The 22,529-nt window shown below is 36.3% G+C and overlaps 4 protein-coding genes across 9 annotated transcripts; 3 read left to right on the top strand and 1 right to left on the bottom strand.

The window, feature by feature from the left end:
• The first annotated feature begins 311 nt into the window (after positions 1 to 311).
• Positions 312 to 2,999, top strand: LOC140021515 (F-box/FBD/LRR-repeat protein At1g13570-like). Of its 2 annotated transcripts, XM_072072530.1 has the most exons (4): positions 314 to 935; positions 1,228 to 2,081; positions 2,198 to 2,359; positions 2,456 to 2,999. In XM_072072530.1, exons 2-4 carry the CDS (start codon positions 1,233 to 1,235, stop codon positions 2,780 to 2,782), a joined length of 1,338 nt encoding a protein of 445 aa, XP_071928631.1. In that variant the 5' UTR covers positions 314 to 935; positions 1,228 to 1,232; the 3' UTR covers positions 2,783 to 2,999. The 2 variants fall into 2 exon arrangements, with proteins under 2 accessions (XP_071928632.1, XP_071928631.1); XM_072072531.1 differs by having other exon boundaries at positions 312 to 2,081.
• Positions 3,000 to 6,911: 3,912 nt separating this feature from the next.
• On the top strand, positions 6,912 to 10,318 carry LOC113716817 (F-box/FBD/LRR-repeat protein At1g13570). Of its 4 annotated transcripts, none has more exons than XR_003454227.2 (4): positions 6,912 to 8,888; positions 8,979 to 9,134; positions 9,212 to 9,722; positions 9,811 to 10,318. XR_003454227.2 is itself a non-coding variant. In XM_027241298.2 (4 exons), the coding sequence occupies exons 1-3, from the start codon at positions 8,010 to 8,012 to the stop codon at positions 9,515 to 9,517; spliced, it is 1,341 nt and encodes a 446-aa protein (XP_027097099.1). In that variant the 5' UTR covers positions 6,912 to 8,009; the 3' UTR covers positions 9,518 to 9,532; positions 9,811 to 10,318. The 4 variants fall into 4 exon arrangements, 3 of the variants coding, with proteins under 3 accessions (XP_027097099.1, XP_027097097.1, XP_027097101.1); XM_027241298.2 differs by having other exon boundaries at positions 9,212 to 9,532; XM_027241300.2 differs by having other exon boundaries at positions 6,913 to 7,077; positions 8,045 to 8,888; positions 9,212 to 10,239.
• Positions 10,319 to 15,744: 5,426 nt separating this feature from the next.
• On the top strand, positions 15,745 to 18,161 carry LOC113716463 (F-box/FBD/LRR-repeat protein At1g13570). Of its 2 annotated transcripts, none has more exons than XM_027240797.2 (4): positions 15,745 to 15,909; positions 16,509 to 17,345; positions 17,495 to 17,653; positions 17,741 to 18,161. In XM_027240797.2, exons 2-4 carry the CDS (start codon positions 16,533 to 16,535, stop codon positions 18,038 to 18,040), a joined length of 1,272 nt encoding a protein of 423 aa, XP_027096598.1. In that variant the 5' UTR covers positions 15,745 to 15,909; positions 16,509 to 16,532; the 3' UTR covers positions 18,041 to 18,161. The 2 variants fall into 2 exon arrangements, with proteins under 2 accessions (XP_027096598.1, XP_027096597.1); XM_027240796.2 differs by having other exon boundaries at positions 16,495 to 17,345.
• A 311-nt stretch (positions 18,162 to 18,472) lies between these two features.
• Positions 18,473 to 22,529, bottom strand: LOC140021504 (protein NSP-INTERACTING KINASE 1-like). Its single transcript, XM_072072492.1, has 11 exons — positions 22,043 to 22,529; positions 21,792 to 21,921; positions 21,556 to 21,627; positions 21,312 to 21,455; positions 21,072 to 21,143; positions 20,918 to 20,977; positions 20,737 to 20,834; positions 20,358 to 20,507; positions 19,930 to 20,271; positions 19,209 to 19,588; positions 18,473 to 19,097 (listed from the first exon to the last, which is right to left on the bottom strand). Exons 1-11 carry the CDS (start codon positions 22,143 to 22,145, stop codon positions 18,777 to 18,779), a joined length of 1,872 nt encoding a protein of 623 aa, XP_071928593.1. The 5' UTR covers positions 22,146 to 22,529; the 3' UTR covers positions 18,473 to 18,776.

Raw genomic sequence — 22,529 nt, 5'->3', positions numbered from 1 at the left:
CGCAAAGGGGTAACAAGGTAATTTTGTATTTAAATATTGGTTTGGACTTTCCCAAAGTCCTTCATATATATATATATATATATATATATATTTGGAAAAGTAGATTGAATTAGGATATTGTTTAGATGCAAAGGATAATGATAGACAAGTGGGCAAGGTACACTCTATGTGTGTGTATATTTTAGAGAAAAAATAAAAATAAAAAAAATATACGACGCCTCCATAGAATAATAAATTAATTGCAACCAAGGAATTAATCATAAAATGGTGGGATTACTCTATAAAGTGTGAAACCAGAATAACAATTATTAAGTAGAAAAACAGTAGTGATTGTAATTTGGCACGTAGGCATTCATTAAAAAAAAAATCCATCTTTAATAGAACGACCCGGAAATTGTGCGAACACGTCTGCCATAAAATTACAGAAATACCACTGAACCCACGCTGTAAATTCACTACCCAGTCCACTCGGTGTTTCGAGATATGGCCAGTAATATTTTATTAATTCTTTAATTTTTTTTAACAATTAGCTGCTGGCACATGATTTGATTCCGGTAGTACTTGGTCAAAATCAGCTGATTAGGACTAAATGAAAGTGCATAAGAACGGGGACTACATTTGTTTTCATTCAATTTTAGATACTAAAAAAGCTCATTTCCTAAACATGTCGGACCAAAACAGCAATTCTCTCTAAATTTTGGCTTGAGAAAAGTAAAAACCAAGTGAAATCCTCACTCTCTATGAGTCGACAGCGTAAGCAAGAAACGAGGGAAAATTTTGAAAAGAAGAAAGCAGAGAGCTAAGAGAAAGGAGAACTTGAGACTTTGAAATCATGATCAGCTGGTGAAACAAATGCGACGAAATTTTAGTTGCGCAAATCTCTTACGAAGCTCCATATATTTACCGGTTTTGATTTTCAGTTTCTTCTCTATTTGGTAAGATACTTCTAAACCCCCTTCTTTTAAGTTTGTTTTTTTGAGAGAAAATTTGTCTGTAGTGAATTTGATGTTGAAATCATCGGGTGTTCCAGGTGGAATCTTGTATTCTCATCATTTTCATGGTGAATATTTTTTCATGCATTAGGTCTAGTGGTTTTTTTCAATTTGGGCTTTTCATGTTCAATTTATTCATTTACTTTCAATTTGGGATTTTCATTGTCTGCTTATACCTTTTACTGGACAATTTTGTTTTTTTAATCACTATGGAAATTATTCTTTTGTCGGTTAGAACCAATGGGTTCAGAAAAAAGGACAAGGATCGACATGGAAGGGTGTTCTCTTGATAGAATCTCGAGCCTTCCGGACAATGTTATAGATCATATATTAGTATACCTTCCAACTCGAGATGCGGCAAGAACAAGTATTTTGTCCAGTAAGTGGAGATATATCTGGGCTGGACATCCAAACATTGTGCTTAACAAGCAATTTGCAGAAGATGTTAGGGGCAATAGATCAGCGATCGAGTTCCAACAATACTATGTAAAGACAGTGAGCAAAATACTCTTTCAACACATTGGGCCCATCCTCAAATTTGATCTTCAAGTCCCAGATTTACCTTTGGATGAGTATTCCGTTATTGATCAATGGCTGCTCTTCTTATCAAGGCAGGGTCCCGAAGAACTGATTCTTAATAATTCGGATCGAATTCCTTACTGTGTCCCTTCTTGTATTTTCTCTTGTCCGAAGCTTATCAAAGTACACATCTCAAAGTGTATCTGCAAAACAGTACCCACAGCCTTGGAAGGCTTCAGGACGCTCAGAGACCTCAGACTATTTCAAATAACCTTTGAGTCGCCCGTCCAAATCACCCTGCCTAAACTTGCCATTTTGTGCATAAATAGGTGTTGGGGTGTTCGATGGTTTAATATATCTTGCTTAAGACTAAAAAGATTGAGTTTTTGCGACAATGATGATCTTGAATTGAGCCACTATATTAACTGCTCTGAGTTAATCCTTGCACGTATTTGGTTGTTAAATGGAGTTGTTGAACATCATAGACAGAATGAGAGGATCTCATTGACCAAGCTTCTCAGCCCCTGGCCTTCACTCGAGTACCTTGGGCTGAATGGAGATTATCTTAAGGTGACTAGAGAATCATTTATGGGGTGGTACTTCAGTTTGTTTCTTAAAATATATTCCTTGATAATTAAGGTTGATGAATTATATGATGATGTTATGTCTTGTGGTATACTTCAAAGTATATGGTTGCAGGTAGTACCATTCCTGAGAAGCTTCCAACAGCAACATTGAAATGCTTGACAATTCTTGTAATGTTTCATTTTGGCTACAATTTCGACGAGATTGTTTGCACACTTTGCTTACTCCGGAGTGCCGTCAACTTGCGTAAATTGGCGATTCTGGTAAAGAATTAAGAATATTTATAATCATATCTAGAGTTATCATTCTAATCATAGAAAGTTGATGGAGAGGGACTGTTTTTAATCTTAAACTTGCAGGCCAAGAAGATTGTACACACTGATATCAAAGTTGCTGATTACTTGGAAAAGCCAGGTCTCATGAATCAAAGTTTAGAGGGCCTTCAAACTGTGATGATGATCAATTTCCAGGGTTCAAGAAATGAACTGCTTTTTGTTAAGCTTTTACTTGCAAATTCCCCATCAATCGAAAGAATGTTTCTTGAAGAGGACAAAAATATTGACCCTGTTGTAAGGCTGGGGATATCCAAAGAACTGATGCAGTTCTCACGAGCTTCAACTAAAGCAAAAATCATTTTCCAACCAGAGCTTTTTGAAATCTATCGTAGATTTTATACTAGTGTTTAATTTGGTCTTGCCTTGACAAGGCTACTTGTATGTGCCCCTTATATTGGTATTGTTGCTAAGGGACAGTCAGGCCTGCTTAGTATTCTGTTTCAGAATGCTTTTAATTGTATGTTACTAAACTTTTGCTCCGGAAACTTTTGAAAATTTTGTCATCAAGAGATAACAATATGCTATTAGTTAAGATTAATAAGATTAGCTTATGATGACATTCAGATAATATAGGCCTTGTTGCGTCGAAGGATTACATTCGTCTAATGCCCTCATCATTGATTAGCTGAAGATTACATTCACATGATTGTTGTAGTTTGCAGATGCACCAATTCTTTTCTTTCCTTTTCTTTTCTTTTTTTCATGCTGTTGGCTCTTTGCAGTTTTAAGATGCAGCTTTCACAGTCATCACCTAAAGCAAATATCATTTTCCTACTCATAAATTTTGGGGAATGAGCTTGATTGACTGTGGGTTCTTGCTCCCTTCCCCCTCACCGCCATTGTGCAATTTTGAGTAGCTTCTTCTTGTCGTGACAAGAGAATTTGCATTCTCCCCCTTATTTTGGTATTGTAGCTACTGAAGAGCCCTGCATACTCCGCTTCAATTTGCAGAAAGATCATTGATTTTCATAGCCACCTGCTGCCACAAAACTCTTGAATTCCTTCTCTCAGATTCATGAACATTTGGCATAAACTTTACAATGGAAATCCAAAGACAGAAATATTAATTGAAGGTTTAGACCCTAACTGCAAATTTATAGGTCAAAAAGTTGGACTTCGAAGTGTAATGCATCAGTCGTGCTGATTAATTTCAATTTTCCATTCATATGGAATCACTGATCAGGCTAATTTTGTTTCCACACTACAGAGAAAAGAAAAGCAAAAAAGTGAAAGATCTTTAAGCAACAAAGGCTCAAAAACTGGGAGTCAGGAAGAGATAAGGCACTTCATTTCAACTAAAGCGGGCAATTGCACTATAACATTTTTTTTTTTCTACTAAATGTTGTGAATCGTATCCTTTTGAAGCTCGTGAGGATGCATCTTTATTCACAGTGAATACAAAATATTAATAGTTAAATTACACTTTATCTCCTCATGATTTTGACTAAAGTGTTAAAGTGATGGAACTTGGTTTCAGTAATGAAATTGTCTAAAATGTCAAGAATACCGATATATCAAGATGAAAATTATTTGTTAATCATAGGGGAGTTGTGTTTAGATTTTGAAAACCATAAAATGATTATGTCAAAAAATGTTAAACTACAAAGAGTTAAAGTGTAATGTGTGCTACATTTATATATCTTGAAACTTCAGTCATTTTTGTTTCAAATTGAGAGTAATCCTAACATTTCAATTGTTTCCGTTATAGATGATGATTTCTGTCGTTTTGACACTTTAATTCAAATTATGAGGAGATTATTCATGACATTTAAAATATAAGAGGATTATATGAAAAAGTGATAAATCACAAGGGGTTAACATGTATTTTACTTAGAATTAATTTATGCTTATAGCATACAACTATTATAAGATTTTAGAAGATTTTCTTGTACGAGTGGCATGAATTCAGTCCACTAATGTAAGTAGTGTTTAAAGAATATTTTAGTTGTTTGCAAATAAAAGAAATTACAGTTATTTGTAAAAACTATTTTTCATAAAATTAATTTGCTAAATAACTTTATGAAAATAAAAAATGTGTGGATGAGCAGGTCTAATAATACAAAAAAGGAGTTTTTTTTTTCAATATGACTGGACTCGTTTAGGCATTATCATAAGGATAAAAAGATACTTCAAAAAGTAACAAAAAAAATAACACATAACCCTCCACAAGCGCATAGAATTTGATTGGGAAAATATCTTCAAGCAGGAAAAAAAAAAAACAAAGAAAGGTTAGGGTGGATGGTTTGGAAGAAAGGAGCTAAGTAAAAGGTTTCGGATTCAAACTTTTAAGAGGTGGAGTGGAATTTAAGAAGCGGAGAACGAGAAAAGGAATTTAAATTCAAAATCTCTAATTTCTGAGATTTTATCTATTTATCATTCCACCAGTTAATGGTGATCGTCTTCCATGCTTCCATAATTTTGTCTATCTTATGTTGGTTTTTTAAATTTAATTTTCTTTTTCTTTTTCCTTGCAATTTTGAACTTGATTCATGAAGTTCAAACTTAGCCAAACTGCGAAAACCTTAAAACTTCATATGGTAAGCTAAAACAGGAATTAGGCATGTAGACCTGATTGAACTAACTTATTCAAGAAGAAGTTGCTCCATAATTCGAAGTTGTTCTTATTAATTTCTCTCTTTCATAACCATACTCTTTGCCTTGGACTGACACAATCATTAGCAAGAGATTAAAAGAACGTATTAAAATTAGAAGGACTAAAGTTGACGCAGCAATTGTGAGTTAGTAATAGAATTCCATTACTAACCTACCCTCTCATCTGTCAGGGTTACTTTTTTTTTTTATGGCAATTATCAGAATCATGAATACAAGGCTTAGCAAAAGAGCCAAGGAAGGAAATTTGGAAGACAGAATCTCAAGCCTCCCAAAAAATGTTCTAGATAATATCCTAGATTTCTTGCCCGTCCAAGATGCAGCGAGAGCAAGTATTTTATCAAGAAAGTGGAGATATGTTTTGGCTGAATATCCGCAGCTTGTGCTTGATGAACATTTTTCCAGTGCGATCAGGCAAAACAGACTGCCTGTGGAATTCACCGACGACTACCCACACACAGTGAATATAATCCTCTTACAACACTTTGGACCTATCCGGAAATTGTTCTTGACCTGCCAGAACTGCAGTCAGCGAGAACCACCCATGTTGATCAGTGGATTCTATTCCTATCAAGGAAGGGCGTCAGAGAACTCACTCTCAATGAGTCGAGTCGCGGTCATTGCCGAATACCTTCTTGCATTTTCTCTTTTCATGAACTCGAGTATCTACGCATGACCAAATGTGTTCTCAGAACACCAACTGCCATTGGAAGCTTCAGTAAGCTCACTCACCTCTTTCTCAGCAAAATCACCTTTGAACCATCATTCCTCAGGATGCCTCAACTCCTCATATTCAGCATGAAGAATTGCACCGGGATCCGTTTGTTACATGTATTTGCTCCATTGCTTCAACACTTGGCTCTTTTTGACAATGATGATCTCCGATTGGACTATTATATCATCTGCAAAGATTTAGCATATACATATGTTGCACTGTCAAATGCAATTCAACAGCGTAGTTTTTGTGCATTCTTTGGAGATTTGGGTGATTAAGGATGGTTACTGGATGGGAACACTCATCTTATATGGAACAACTTATAAAGGAACTGATTTCATCACAGAATTTCTCTCATTTACAGCTCAGTAAGGTCATACAAACTCATCAAGTCTCATCAGTCAAGGAATGAATAGCCTGCAAATTTTTGAGGATGAGAAGTTTCCGAGGTTTAAAGCCAGAGCTGCTTACTGTTAAGCTTTTATTAGCCAATTCCCCCTCACTCGAGTCAATTGATGTTAGGAAACATGATAGATGACATTAATAAGGAGCTTAAGCCCAACTCCAACAAAATTACAGTTCAATTGAATTATAATTCACAAAGATAAGTACCAAAATAAAATGTAATCATTGCTTATAATTTTTTTTATTAGTGTTTACTATACTAATCGTGTATACCACTGCTGACAAATTAAAATTAATTCTCATGCATCCAAATTCCCTAATAAATATTTGTTCCAAGTAAAACATCCTTGTAATTTTGATTGATGAATCTTACCGACAACTCTTCCAAATATTTCAACCAAAAGAAAAGAAAAAGGAAAATAATTGAATAGTATAATTTTCTTTTAGCCTCTCTTTTCCAGTAAATGTGGCCAGCCTAAAAATAGGTAGTCGTTTGGATTAGCTGTTTTTTGGAGTGTTTTTGAAAAATTTTGCTGTAACAGAGTTTTTAGAATATATTTTGAAATATTTTTAGAAAATATTTTGGAATATTTTTTATTGGCACTTTATTTTGAGATATTTGGTAAAATTTTAAAAAATTTTAAATTAATTTTTAGATTATCTTTTAGAGTACTTTGTTGTAACTTTTATTGTATTTGAAAAACTAATTTTTGAAAAACACTCCAAAAACAGGAGATCCAAACAGAGCCTTGCTTGACTAGCATTGACTCGGAGATACCGCACTGATCTCGGCTGAGGAACAGTAAATAAACAAACCCCCCATTTCCTAAAGAATCCAAATTCTCCCAAATAGAGATTACATTTGTTATCTGGGACTGCGATTTTCATATATTTAAGTCTGCAGCTGAATTCCCAGGTAATCTTCGTTCTGGATTATGCAGCACCACTTTTTATGTTGATGTTGGCTGCCTGTAAAACTTTGTTAGTAAAATTCTTTATCTTTGGTAGTGATTAATTATTTACTGTGAATCCGCATGATCAGTGAAAGAAATCCTCTTTTCTTATAAATTTTTGGCCTTGATGTTAACTGGTAAGTATAAATATCCCTGAAGTTTCGCTCTTTGAATTTGTTGTTAATTTAGCCGCTATAATTTAAGATATCCTTAGTTGGTATAACCTTAATGTTCTTGTTTTCCTTGCTTTTGCATAATATTTTCTTCTTTTTTTCACTTTTCTGGTTGGAAATGGGAAGAGGGATTAGGGAACCACTGCACCTGTGTCAGCTTTTAGCTCCGATGTTCAAGAGCATAGAGTCCCTTTTACGTGGCTACCATTATTCATGTAAAGGTCGCACATATGCTATTATAGAAAATGTGGTAATGGCGAAAATGAGACCTGATCTCTTGACCCTATGTAAGATTACTTTCAGATGTCTGAGGTTCTCCACTCTGCTGTTGACATAAGTAGTAAAGATATTCGCATTTGGACTCTCAAGGCAAAAAAGTAATATTGAATGGCCTTCTGTAGTTTAAGTCCAATTACTGGTAACGACAATGCTGTATCTGAGCCTAGAAGTGTTGAACTGTGGCTTGAAAGGTTGAATTTGATTAAATTGACAAGCCAATACCTTAGATTTAAACCTAATTGAAGCATTTTTATTTAGAAGCGTTAATTCTTACTTCACTATCCTGAACTTTTATAGTTGTTCTGTTGACATTTTCATTACAATATTCATCACTTGTTCTGCAACAATTAGCAAGAAAGGAAAGAAACATTTAAATTGGGAAGCAGTAAATAAATAAATGGTGAGTTAAAAAGAGAAAGTTCTTAGCTTCCCATTTTATCGATATGATGGAATTCTTTTTGTTTGGCTCCATAATAAGAACCATGATGGGCAAAAGTAGTGAAACAACTGCAACTGAAGGTGATATGGAAGATAGAATTTCAAGCCTCCCAAGAAATGTTATCGATCTTATCCTAGATCGCGTGCCCATCCGAGATGCTGCAAGAGCAAGTCTTCTATCAAGCAAGTGGAGAGATGTTTTGGCTGAGTACCCGCATCTGCGGTTTAATCAACAATTTTCAAATTCAATTGCACGAAACAGATTGCCCTCCGAATTCAACAATGACTATGTACATATAGTCAATAGAATACTCTTACAACACTTTGGACCTATCCTGAAATTTGTTCTTGACCTTCCAGAGCTGCATCCAATGAGATTGAGTGATGTTGATCAGTGGATGCTATTCCTATCAAGGAAAGGTGTCAGGGAACTCACTCTTGATAACTCAAGTTCCAGTCCTTACAAATTACCTGCTTACATTTTCTCTTTTTCTGAGCTTACCTATTTAAAAACATCTAGGTGTATTTTCAGACCACCAACTACTTTTGAAGGCTTTGGTAAGCTTAATCGCCTCATTTTGGTAGAGGTCACCTTTGGATCATCTGTCCTAAATGTCCCCCAACTTGTCATTTTGATCTTAAGGAATTGCTCTGGTGTCCATCATTTAAATGTGTCTGCTCCACAGCTTCAAAAGTTGACTCTTTATGAAAATGATTATCTTGCATTGGACAATTACATGATCTGCAAGAAACTAGCTTATGTGTATCTTGCACTTCCAAATGGAATTCAACAACATAGACAGGGTGAGAGAATCAGCTTACAAGAGCTTTTTGGCTGCTGGAATACACTGACGAATGCGTATTTGGATGGAAGATTTCTCAAGGTGAGCTGTAATATAATTCCTTTGCTTGGCTAATTAAGCTAGCTAAAGACCTTCAAGTGATGCCTTTGTGTTTTGTGGTTTGCATCAAAGCATCTGGCTGCAGGCATTATTCCTGAGAGGCTTCCAACCACAATGGACTGCTTGAGACAACTTATGTTGTTTCGTATTAGCTTTGATTTGGACCAGACTGCTTGCATTCTTTGCTTACTGCAGAGTTCCCTCTGCTTACAAAAGTTCGAGATTTGGGTAATCGCGGTGAATCAATTTGGATGATTTACAAACGAGCTGCATAGTAAACTGATATTGCATTGCTTTTCTTGTAGATTGAATCAGTTGCAGATAATGATGTTACAGTTCTGAATTATTTGGAAGAGCCAAGTCGCATGAACCAAACAATTGATGGGCTTCAAACTGTGAAAATAAGATATTTCAAGGGTTCGAAACCTGAAGTGCTCTTTATAAAGCTCTTACTAGCCTGTTCCGCTTCACTCGAAAAAATATATATTGAAGAGGATGAAAAGCTTCGTCTGAATGAAAGACTGAGAATAGCAAAGGAATTGATGCGCTTCTCACGTGCATCGACAAAAGCAGAAATGATGTTTCAACCATTAAACTCTGCGTCCACTTAGGATCTGCTTGAGAATGTCTCTGTCTTGCCCTTTTCCAATCTAAAGCATTCCTCTTATTCTGGTCTCTCTAAGTTGTAAATGAGGTCCTTTTTTCTCTGTCTGTTGATGTTAGTCCTCCAACTGTTTCTATGGTCTCTCTTAAGTCTATATTTTTTGTTTGCATGTACAGTCTTTGTTAAGTCTTCAGCTCTCAAGTCATTTCCTGGTTAGTTTGTTGCTCTAAGTGACATTTCAGCGAGGATCTTCATGGCCTTGCATTGACCTTCCATTTTCTACTTATTTTTGTTTCCTAGTGCCTGGTTGGAGTTGGACACGTGCGGACCCTGTCATTAGGAAACTACTCTTCTTTTACTGGGAACCAGACTTAGTTTTGTTAAAATTGGTAATCTGAAGTGTGCCAGAAATTGAACATTGCGGCAAATGAAAGGTGAGACTTTCATATTTTTGTGAAGGAGTGGCCAGGAAAGATCAAGAACACACCACCCAAAATTTCTAGGCCAAGGTGTATTCGTCAGTATGCTGCAATGTGTAAGGTTGACAACATATTCGTCTCCCAATCTTCCTGTGTATGTTGCATTCTAGTCTTCCTGAGTTGCCCAATGGGGCACTTTCTTGTCTTTCTATATACACTTCTTTGTTTAGGGTTTTTTTTTGGAGCAATTCAGACAGGTTGGACGGCTGAAATCTACGAGAAGGAATGTCTTAAATACTGTTTTCTTTCATGCTTGTTATAGCTTTAACACTTGCTTTTTGGCTCTGGCCAAATTTTAATGCAATTGGATAGCGTATGAGATGGAGGCATAGGCGAAGAATGGATCATGTTTCGATCTTGTTGTTTATTAGCAAGTAATGCAATCAAAGTTAGTACGGAAAATACAGATTCACAGGAGCTGAATTAGATGGGATTCCTTTTTTTTTTTTTTTTTTTGGTTTGGTAGCAAATCTGGAATTATACAGCATCATTCTCACTTGACACGATTGGACCTTTGTCGGTGATCAAAATTATGCGTTTTCTACTTTAAAATCTTAAGAAACATTTTCTCGTTGAAGCCCTTCCAGAAACTCTTTAGCAGAATGAAAATCAGTGGAGAATGAGACAGGAAGAAGGTAAATGTTAAGTAAACAAGAAACCGTGATAAATTATTTGTGTGGCTCATAATTTAATGCCTTCAAAATCAGAGATGAAAGGTTTCATTGTGCTCGAAGGGCATCAATGCTAAACAATTAGCATGTAAATTCTTGGGTAGTCTTCTACCGGAAACTGAAAATCTTAGGAAATTCAAGTTTCTTTTCTCCTGTAGTTTGATTTCAATTAGCATATCACGGGTCTATAATGAAATAAATCAAATCAAATTCGCAAAATGTTGAAAATGTACTATATATATTTCAACAATTTTTTTTTTTTTTTTTTGTAAGTGGGAGGTATTGAACGTAAGATTTTCTATTTACAATTCCTTCCTCCTTACCAGTCAAAATAAGAATCTCAGGGACTTCTACTTAAAGCACCTCAAGAGATTTTTCTGCTATATCTAGAGCGCAATAATTCAGTATAAACTACAGATCAAGAGGAAAGAAGGCAACTGAGAGAGACATGTAGTCAGACAAAAGCATTCAAGAAATTGGAGAATCTTCAATTTTTAGGTATCTCCTTTTCAATAAACTCAGTTGGATTTTCTATACAATCTCAGAGCTTACTCGACAAACTTTCTTCTTAAACATTTGCTTGCCATTTCCTAAACCTAATATAACATCAAAAGGTGATGATACCAATCAATGGATTCCCGTGAATTTTCTTGTTATTTCCAAATGAAAACGTCTCAGTACCCTTAAATTTTTTTATTTTTTCTTTTACAGGAAAGAGATGCGATTTAAGAGACGGGAAGGGAAAATGGGAGATTAGAACTCAAGATCTAAGTCCAAGGAGTACCCCTAATTTGTTTATGTTGATTGAAATACTCTTACTAGATTAGGAGAGCTGAAATGTTTTTCCATGGTGCATAGAAAACCAAAAACCTTGTGTAAGTGCGGTAACATGTCATATACAAATTCACGAAAAAAGAAAAACTCAATCTCTTTTCTGGGTATAAAAGCAGAAAAATTCTGCAAACGGATCCAATATACATATATATATATATATATATAATTCTAGCTCAATGGAACTAATGTACCCACATGCTTGCAGTAGAATTCTTGTACCAAGTTCTTATGTAGTTTGGTGAATCTAGTTATGCATTGACGTTCCACATCATAGCCGAAGCAGGAGATGGCATTCTTTTCTGTTGAGCTTCCTACATATCTAGTCAATTTAAACAGAATCTCACCAATTCGATCCCATGCAATCAGTTCAACAGTAACAGATTCACTTAGATACCAGGCATCGGCAATCGGTTCAACACTAAGAAAACCATGCAGACGCACAAATTTTGGCAAAGTTAAAATGACCATTATCCACTTCGCACTTGGATTTTCTCCTTCTTCCATCCAAAAGTACCTTTAGTATATGTTTTGGGAAAACATCAGAGCCGGGCGTCCTCCAACCACAAACATTTAGTAATCCTTCTCAACTTCAAATCTTAGATCTACACGCCAGACATTTTCAGCAGCACCGTCACGATCAGCAGTATCATCTGGACCTGGGAGAGGAACCATCTGAAATTCCTCTTGCCTTAAATCAAAAGCCACAATAGAATCCTGGTGATTAACCTTAAAATAGATCACACCAGTAATACAACAAGATTCGTACAAGTCTAACCTGAATCCCTCGAGTTGTCCTACAAAACCATTAACATCTCTCCACGAGTCTGTTCCCAACGTAAAATCCTGAATAATTGGTCGCGTTAGAGTTTGTTCTTGCTGGACGAATCCAGCTTCGTTGTTGCTATATACTTCTACATGACGAAAGCTCAAAACCTTATGTTTTTTGCTGTAAGTGTCAAATCCCAGAACATAATGGTATTTGAGGTAAGATATAAAAGAACCTGGAGAAGCCCGATCCTTCGTCTCAATGTGTCCGTACTGATGGGGTAGATTAATGGTTTTTCTCGTACTGGGATTCAATAGGGTTTTACCCAAACACATTAAGGCAGCGTTTGGTAAAAGGGTTTCGGAATGAAGAATTGAAATAAGTCCCATAATTATTGTTTGGATTACTACTATAGAAATTAGAATTTTGGAATAATATCTAAAAATTTGGAGTTTTCCAATTTCCTATCAACCTGGAGGGTTTTGGACAAAACCCAAGTCTAATTTCTATCTAATTTATCAAAAATTAGGGATGGCAATTGGGACACCCACCCCACGGGAGCCTAATTGGGTTGGGGGGGGGGGTGTTCCGGCGTTTAGATTGGAAGACACAGATGGACATCTTTCCTATATTCTGTCAAGGGGATGGCGGTATCATTGGACGAGAGTTCCAAATACTGATACTTGATGATACATTATACTAGCAAGAAACAATGGTAAACCCACAGCAATTGCCTTTGAGATTCTGTCACTTAATTAAAGTTTGGTCATCTTATCCGTTTGAAGCTGATCAAAGGTGTTATTTGCTGTCTAGGTACTGGAAAGTATAATATCCAGCTGCCCTTTACACGAGGAATTGCAACCGGAACTGGTTGGCATTGTGGATACCTTGAGATTATTGCTCCCAGATTAATGTTACTCATTGTTGGCAGATCATTTTGCTCGCGAGCGGCTCGAGTCAAGCTCGAGTCGAGCTCGAACTCGAGCTTAGAATATTAAGCTCATTAGGCTCGCGAGCTTGAGTATATATATATATTTTTTTTTAATTTTTTTTTATTTAATAATAAAATTACGTATATTATATATATATGTTTTTATTTTTATTTTCATAGTAAAATTACGTATATATCCTTAATATTTTATTATTTATTAAGAAAAAAATATTATTTTATTTATTTTTTTAAAAATAAAATAATTATTTTTTATTTTTTTCGAACTCGAGCTCGGCTCGACTTGATTCGAGTCGAGCTCGAGTTTGAAAATTGCCGGCTCGTCGAGCTCGAGCTCGAGTTCAAGCTTGGTAAAATTTAGTCGAGGCTCGGCTCGATTAACTCAAAGCTCGACTCGACTCGGCTCGTTTGCAGCCCTAATCCAAACCTTCTTAGGTTTGGTAATTGTCACAATATGTGACGGTTTTTATTGACCAGTTTTGATGGAGTTTTTATTTACATCGAGTTCCCTTCCCTTCCCTCCTAGAATAGGTTAGTTTAGGTTATACAAATTTTATCGTATCGATAAATAAAAAAAGAGTACGGGACAAATGTCTTGACTAAGGGTCTGTTTGGTTGGAAGTAAAATGTTTTCCTTGGGAAAATATTTTCCGTGGAAGTAATTTTTCATGAAAATCATTTCCCTTTCATCATTTTCAGGTGTTTGGTTAGCTTATTGAAAATATTTTCTTACTTCATTTTTCTGGTGTTTGTTTAACTTTTGAAATATTTTCACTTTTATCTCTATCTTTACTTTCTACACATTATAACTACATACTTCTTCCCATGCAAAATAAGAAAATTTATCTCATTGTTTAACTTTAAAAAATCTTGGAGAAATGTATATATGAATAAAAAATATCTTCTTAAGCAATAAACAAATTGCTGGCCATTTAGTGTCAAATATCAATCACATGCAATGCTTATTGTGACATATATCTTGCACTCTCACTGTTGAAAGTTTTTTTAGAAAAGAATGTCCCTATTATACATAATTAATTACTAGTATAGGATGAGCAGGATGAGATTTTTTTTTTATTTTGAATATACTAGGGGGAGGGTTGGGTTGGGTTGGGTGGTACGGGGGAGGGAGTGTAAGGAAGAGGTCTTGGGTTCGAATCCTCCTGTTTATACTATAAAAAAAAAAGAACATACTACAAGATGTTTTTAGTAAGTTTGGAATATACTACAGGCAGGATGCATGCATTTCGGAAAACAACTTCAGTAAGTTTGGAAGGGAAGTTGTTTTCCATAAAATGAGTGAAAATATTTTACATAGGAAAATGTTTTCAGTAACTTTTGTGCAACCAAACACGGGAAATTAGGAAAATATTTTCCTGTAAAACATTTTCATTCGAAACAAACGGACCCTAAGCTTTCATTTGTTCTTTGCTTATTAAGAAGCTCTCCTAACGTGCAAGTAACCGGAGTTGTTAACCAAGAAGATGACGGTCAAAACATGCAAGGAAAGGGGACTGGTGGTGTTTCCTCATTCATTAAGCATTGGAAATGTAGATGAATTTTGTAAGATTTAGCTGGCAATTATTTTTTTTTTCTTTAAAAGATTTTGTTATGTTTCTTCAAAGCCTGCATCCAAGGCCCTTTTTTGTTTAAAGTAACTCTGGTAATATGTGTGCCTTTAGTACTACGTATGCTGAATTTTGCAATCAAATTAGGTCTGAATTCGTATTCGTGTGAAGCGTTAATAACATCATTCTGATATTGTGAGATAGTAGTATTTGTGACATAATTTCCTTATATTGTGAAGTTGGACGGGATGGTTTCTTTGGAAGTGTATGCTTTGATATTAAATTACCTTGCGTATTTTGTTGGACATATTAGTTGAAATGGTACTCAAATTCAACAGTTCTAAATTTTAATTTTAATTAGGCATTTGTACCACAGCAAAATCAACCAAAACCTACGTGTCTCTTATTATTTTTAATAAGTCTTTTTAGCTAAGTTTTCTATTTGAATGCTCCTTATTTTTTTAAACTTTTACCTACTTTCTTTTGATTCAAACAGCACCCCATGGCCAATTCCCAACTGCTTAATGAGTTATTTCATTTTTTTTTAGCCAATGAGTTATTTCACATTGTATTGCTATTTCAAATAGAAATTAAGTAATTTTTTTTCATAAATGCAGATGATATTAGCACTCTCACAAAAGTTTATAGTACTCCATTGCTTCTTTTATTTTTAAAGAGAAGATAGAATACCACAAGCCTTTTAAGGATTACCAAATTTAGTCCATTTGGATTGATGAAAAACAGTTTTTTTATGCACAATACTACAGTAATATACAAATAAAAATAATTTCAAAAACACAAAAAATAATCTCATAAATACTAAAATCAATTTCAAAAAATAACTTCATCTACCTACAGTGCTACAGTAAAATATTTCAAAAACACCTTAAAAACAATTAATCCAAACGAAAAAAAGGAGAAGAAAAAGCGAGACAAATTAAACAAACCAATAAATAAGTAAATCTCCCCCACCTCCTGCTATAAACCCCTCTCTAATTCTTCGTCGCCAGCTTCTTCGGTTTTTCTCGTTCTCGGTTCCTTCCTTCTGCTCCATAGCCCAGCAGAGCTCCTACGCGTCCCTTAATTCACACTTTCCAATTGTATCAGAATATATTGGACCTCAATTATACTGGTAAGCTTCTTTTATGTTTGTCTAAGTAAAATTTGTTATATTTTGTTTCTACTGTCCTGATCATGTTGTCAGCTTCATATATTGTCAAGATGTTATCTTTCCCATCTGGGCTGTGTCAAATTTGCATGATGTTTAATGGGTCATCCTTGGAATTGGATAAAAGCAGTATTATCTAATTGGAATTTCATGTGCCATATGGATAGATGATCAGCATTGGTTGGTATGGTTGGTGAGAAGATTGAGGTCAATTGGTTGTCAAGTTCTGTATTTTTTTAGGGTATATGAATTGGTAATGAATAAGAATTACTTAGTATAAAGCTTCACAGAGAAGGGAAGTGTATGAATTGTTGTCTCAACCCCTTTCTCCCCAAACCCCCAAAAAAAAAAGTCGGTCTTTCTATTAGATTTCTGACATATAGGGGGAATCCAATAGAGCATGACTTTGTTGAATTTCAGATTTTGTGCTTTATTTGGCTTGATCATTCACAGGGGAAAGTGTAATCTGGTTTTGCTATTCCTGCTCATTTTTCGTTATTATCTCATATTAGTTTTTACTTCGAATAATAATTGATTGGTGGATTTAAGATATTACAATTCAGGTCCTCATTTGGTGAAGATTACTGATGGATAATGATCTGAGGGAGGATTTGATTAGTGATCTGCCTCAAAGCATCATAGAAACTATCCTGACAAAGCTTCCAATAAGGGACGCTGTCAGGACATGTGCATTGTCAAGCAAATGGAGGTATAAATGGACTACCATCACAGATCTTGTATTTAATGATAAATGTGTGAGCTCTTGTTATGACAGACCCATTTTGGAGAACAAACTTGTGAGTTTCATCACCCATTTTCTTTTTCTTCATGATGGACCTATTCACAAGTTTGCATTATCTACTTCATTCTTGCAAAGTTCCCCTGATATAGATCAGTGGCTGCTTTTTCTTTCAAGAAGGGGTATTAGGAACTTAAGCATTGAATTAGGTGAAGGTGAGTGGTTTAGGGCACCCTCTTGTCTTTTTACGTGTTCAAAATTGACTCATTTGGAGCTTGTGAGGTGTGAATTGGACCCTCCACCAAAATTTAAGGGCTTCTTGTGTCTGAAGTATCTTAATCTTCAACAAATTCTCATGCCTCCGGATGATATTGAGTATCTCATTTCAAGTTGCCCACTGCTTGAGAGTTTGACATTGTCGTACTTTGATGGTTTGGAGCTCGCTCTGCATGCTCCAAATCTGAAGTACTTGATCTTGGAGGGTGAGTTCATGGATATTTGCCTTGAGAACACCCCACGCTTGATAGCCGTGTCTATTGCTATGTACATTACTGATGATATAGCCGAACACTTTGAACAAAGTTCAAGCTGCAATTTTGATAAGTTTCTTGGTGGTGTTCCATGTCTTGAAAGACTTGTTGGGCAAATATACTTCACAAAGGTAAGTTTTGTGTGGAACTTACTCATCTGTTTTACATCAAAGTTGGACATTGTAAAGGCTTTTTAGTGAGCCTCGTGCATGTACCTTAATAGGACACTTTTTATTTTCATCATATCTTGTTGAATTCATCTATTGTTCCTTTCTCTTAGTATCTCAGCATAGGAATCGACAGTGGAAGCACTCCAATTAAGTATCACCATCTTAAAATTATTGAATTGTATCAAGTAAACTTTGAAGACCTGAATGAAGTACTCGCTGTACTTCGTCTGATTGTGAGCTCCCCAAATCTAAAAGAGCTTCATATTGCGGTAAGTAATCGAGAATGTGTTCTATACTGCAACTCATTCCAAGTATCTTATCTAATCATTTAGATGTCTCTCCTCATATCTGTTTAGGGTCCCTCAAACACAGCAGCTGCTGTAGTTGGTTCTGATTTGGGTTTTTGGGAGAAAGAATGTCCAACTGATTACATGTTCGATCAGCTCAAAACTGTGAAGATAACTGAGGTGTCTGGGACGCTGCATGAAATGGGGTTCATCAAGTTTTTGTTGGAGCATGCACCTGTACTCAAAGTGATGACTATCACACCCAGTGCTTACGTTACGGAAGGAAGATTGAGTATGTTGGTTAACTTGGTGAGGTTTAGACGGGCTTCTGCACAAGCTGAAGTCATATTTGTACAAGAACAACCATAAATTGCGGTCCCTTGTCAAAGTTTTTTTTTTGCTAATTTCTTCTCTTTTTGCTCCTTGCTCTGTACATTATTCAAACATTCTTATACAATTATTAGCAAGAATCAAAATGACTTCAGCTCTAGGTAGTTCTCTCTCTCTCTCTCACACACACACAGAGGGTATGCAGGAGGAGATTGTTTCATTCATATAATTATGTATAGCAACTGCCTAAGAGCAGCATGAACTGAAATTTCCTGCTGCTAGTTTGCTACAGCCTATAGTAACTTCTTCCCGTCAAGTACTCCCTTTCGTTGACCGTAATTGATAACTAAAATTGTTGCTACTCTCCAGTAGTTGTTTTGTTGTGTTACTTGTGCTGGTAAAATGCTCCTACTGGTGCTAACCATGTGGCAAGATTGTTCACAGCAAGAAGCATATATTAACTCAATCCGATTAACAAAGCACATTTATTGCACAATCCCTTGAAAATTCCCAATCAATCTAGAAACCAATAAGAAAACCAAAAGAAGAAGAAAAAGAATAAAAACGGAAGAAAAATGCCCATACAACTTACGGTCAAAAAGCAAGTTTCTCAGATAGAACTATACAGTCATGGTTGCATAAGGCATTACTTCATCGTCGAGCTTTCTTCTGGCTTATGAAGTCTATACACAGGTTGGTTGCACGTCAGTCTTTTCTCTGACGTTTCGTGCTTTTCATGTACTTGGAGCTTTTCTTTTCCTCTTTGAGGAAGATGTCACCTGGGTCCCGAGAGTTCCATTGCTTGGACAAGCAATGAAGAGTCATCTGTTAGATCAGAATATCTTTCAGAAGATGAGAATTCATTGGCTCTGCATCTTGTAGCCTCAGCTCTTTGAGAGGCTTCCCACTTTTCCGCAAGTCCATCGCCTTCTAGCATCCGAACCACTTCAGACATTTTAGGTCTGTGGCTAGGAAGATATTGGGTGCACAATAAAGCCACTTGTGCCATTTCCTCTAGCTCAATCCTGTCATAGGTGTTTTTCAGGTCCTTGTCAACTAGCAACTCAAGCTTCTTTTCTTGGTGAATTTTTTTAACCTGCAATAATGCACATTAGGATTTTATCAAACCAAATGCGAATGATACAAGGACAAAAAGGACCTCAAATGCTCCTCTACTGTAGCCCTTAAAAGTGCCTGTCAAGCTTACCCAATCCAGCATTGCTCCTTTCTGATTTGCTGCTTTGCCGAATTCTAAAGCCCTCTGTCCGGTGATCAATTCTAACAGAAGAATTCCAAACCCAAAGACATCTGTTTTCTCTGATGACTGGCCTGTCGAGAGATATTCAGGAGCTATATGCCCTACTGTGCCCCTTACAGCTGTTGTGACGTGTGAGTCGCGATGGTCCAAGAGCTTTGCCAGTCCAAAGTCTCCTACAACTGCCTCACAGTAATCATCCAGCAATATGTTTGCAGCCTTCACATCTCTGTGAATAATCTTGGGATCGCATTGCTCATGCAGGTACAGCAATCCCCTTGCAGCACCCAGTGCAATTCTTTTCCTTGTACCCCAATCCAAGGGCGGTTTGGCTGCAGCAGCAGGAAACATGCGAGTTTTGAATAGAATAACATCAGATGGTATCGATCACATTCATCTCGGCTGAGAAACGGAAAATCTAGCAAGAAGCAAGGTGCTAAAAAACTCTTAAATGGCTGTGGAGTAGACAAATCAATTCCATCATCTGGATAGATAATTGCTAAACCCTGAGACAAATGGGCAAATAGCCATATTTGATATAAAGGAACACCTGAATCCCCCAACTTCTAGCATATTTACCATTGACCATCCTTTAGCAACACTTGACAGAGTTCTAAAATTTCAAGAGTGGCAGCAGGACCCTGAATATGAAAATCCAAAATGATTGTTTTACCTTTAAGACGTGAGGCAACACTTCCATTAGACATGAAGGGATACACCAGGAGTCTTTCAGTTGGTGTTATGCAAAATCCGTAGAGTCGGAGCAAGTTCCTATGAACTGCAAGGCTAATCATCTCAACTTCAGTCTGGAATTGAATATCTCCACCAATGGCATTGCCATCTTTTAGCCTTTTGACTGCTACAATTGTTCCATCTTGGAGATAGCCTTTGTAGACATTCCCGAAACCACCTTTTCCAAGAATGTTTTTGCTGCTGAAGTTGTTTGTGGCCACCTGAAGTTCTCTAAATTGGAATCTCCTCAAGTTTCCTAGGCACACTTCTTCATGGTGTTGTTCTGCAATTATGAAGAACTCTTGTTTTAAGAGGACAGAACTATGTGACAACCAATATTTCCTTTTGTTTATTCCTCCTGGTCCTTACCATTAACATCAAAGAATATCTGCTGACTGTGCTTTTGTCTCCACCACAGAAAGAAACCAAATCCAATAATTAGCAGGCAGATGCATCCAAGACTTGTTCCAAAGGCTAAGGCAACTCTGTTACTTTTAGGTTTAACTGCAGGCTGAAGACCTTAGCAAATAAAGAACATTTTAGTTAAGAATGGATTATGCGGAAGGATTTTTCAGCTAATTGCAAATATCTGCTCATTTAGACATGAAAATGCCAACAGAACATAAAATTAAGCTTGAACTATGACACATAAGATTGTAGAAATTCTTTTAACGGAAGTCCATGCATAAAATGTGAAACCAGGCGTGAAAGGAACATTTTGATTTAAGTGAAGGCGCTAATTTCTTACTTTGGGAGTTATTTAAAGGCAAGGATAGAGGCATCGGAGCTGTCCCATTGCATTCTGGCTCCTTCCCAGTTGGACATATCATTGGATTTCCCAAAATGCTGAGCCAATATAAGCAACTTAGTCATAATTATGATATCAATCCAAAGTGTGTTGAGAGTTAAAATGTTTTCAGAAAACTTACTTGAATGTTTTAGCAGGCAGCTTTGGTACAGGACCACTCAAATTATTGAAAGAAAAGTCTCTAGAACATGAAAAACAGCACAAATAGAGATGAGTTCTAGAAGAGAAACTGGAGAAATATTTTATAAGATCCGCAAAAGGGTCAAGAAGATTACAGAAATGTCAGCTGAGTCATATTCATCAATGACAAAGGAATAGCTCCTGTGAGACTGTTATTGTTTACCCTCCTGTCCAATTTACCCCACAAAAAAACGAACAAAAAGAAGAAAAAGAAGAAAATATCTTCAGAAATCAAGCACTAGCATTGCAAAAAGCCATTGGCACACAATTTCTTTTACTCTACAATTGCATATGCTTTAAGAAAGGCAAGTATACACTGGGATTTGGTTGCTTACAGGTATTGGAGACTTTTCAGTTGAGCTAGAGAAGGAGGAATTTCCCCAGTGAGCAGATTATCAGAAATATCAATTGTCTGAAGTTTTGGGAGCCTTCCCAGCTCAGAGGGGATAGGTCCTGATAAGTTGTTGTTCTGCAGAAGCCTGCAAAAAAGGTCGGTGCGATGAAACCACTAAATAAATAAAATATCTACTGATTATTACGTAGGTGAAGGCGTAGTTCTTTGTTTGGTGCAGTACTCACAGAGTCTGAAGGTGGGTTAAGTTCCTGATGCTAGGAGAAATCAAGCCAGACAAACTTTGGCTTGGAGCTGCTCTGCAACAACACCAATTCAACCATTTTCAGAAAATCTTCAGGAGAAGGCTAATCTTGAAAATAGCAGATACATTTTGCCTTTTTTAATTCTACCTCCCCCAGCTAAGAACCTTCATCTAATTATTTGTAAATATTTAATTAACATACAAAACCATATAACTTACAGGGCAATGACAAAAGTATCACGTGAACAGGTAATCATAGACCAGCTGCATGGATCAACTGCATTTCTATCCCAGTTTAGAACACCATGAGGATCTTTCAGAAGGTCCTTAATATCCATCAAAGCAGCCACTGATTGGGGAGTAGGGGGGAAAGAAGCATGGTTCAGAGATACTAATCAAGTCATTGAGAAAGTACTGAATTGATACACAACACAACAGAAAAATTCAGTTACAAAACTAATTATAGTTACCTTCTGGATTAACACCGTCAGGAGAAAGCCAAGCGTTTGAACAAGCCAAGAAGCTGAATAAAACGACATAACAAAAAACAGAAGCTTCTTTTCCCACTTCCATTGGATCAAGAATCCCAAAAAGAAAGCAACCCAGAATGCAAAATGATGTTTAGCTGATGAAGAAAGTAATTATGGAGCTGACAGGACTTAGTTGATGAGCCTTGGCTGATCACAATAGAAGACACAATCTTCAACTAAGTTGCATCTGTATTATGTAACAACATACAAACATCATATGACAATAGTACAATTCCTCCGGCTTGCCATGCCAAGAATCTTCACCAACTCAGAGCTTCTGGCAGACTGACCCAAGAGAAAAACAGAGGTTTTGGTAGTAAAAGTGGGAACTAACATGCCTGCCACTTGTCAACAAAGGTGAAGAAAAGAATATAAAGAAAGAAAAATGATATTTAACCCAATCTAGATAAACTCGAAAGGTGGTGGA

The sequence above is a fragment of the Coffea arabica genome, chromosome 11e (genome assembly GCF_036785885.1).
Source record: "Coffea arabica cultivar ET-39 chromosome 11e, Coffea Arabica ET-39 HiFi, whole genome shotgun sequence".
In the NCBI taxonomy this organism is placed as follows: domain Eukaryota; kingdom Viridiplantae; phylum Streptophyta; class Magnoliopsida; order Gentianales; family Rubiaceae; genus Coffea; species Coffea arabica.
The sequence above is the reverse complement of the archived record's forward strand: the minus strand, read 5'-3'. Positions and strand labels throughout refer to the sequence as shown.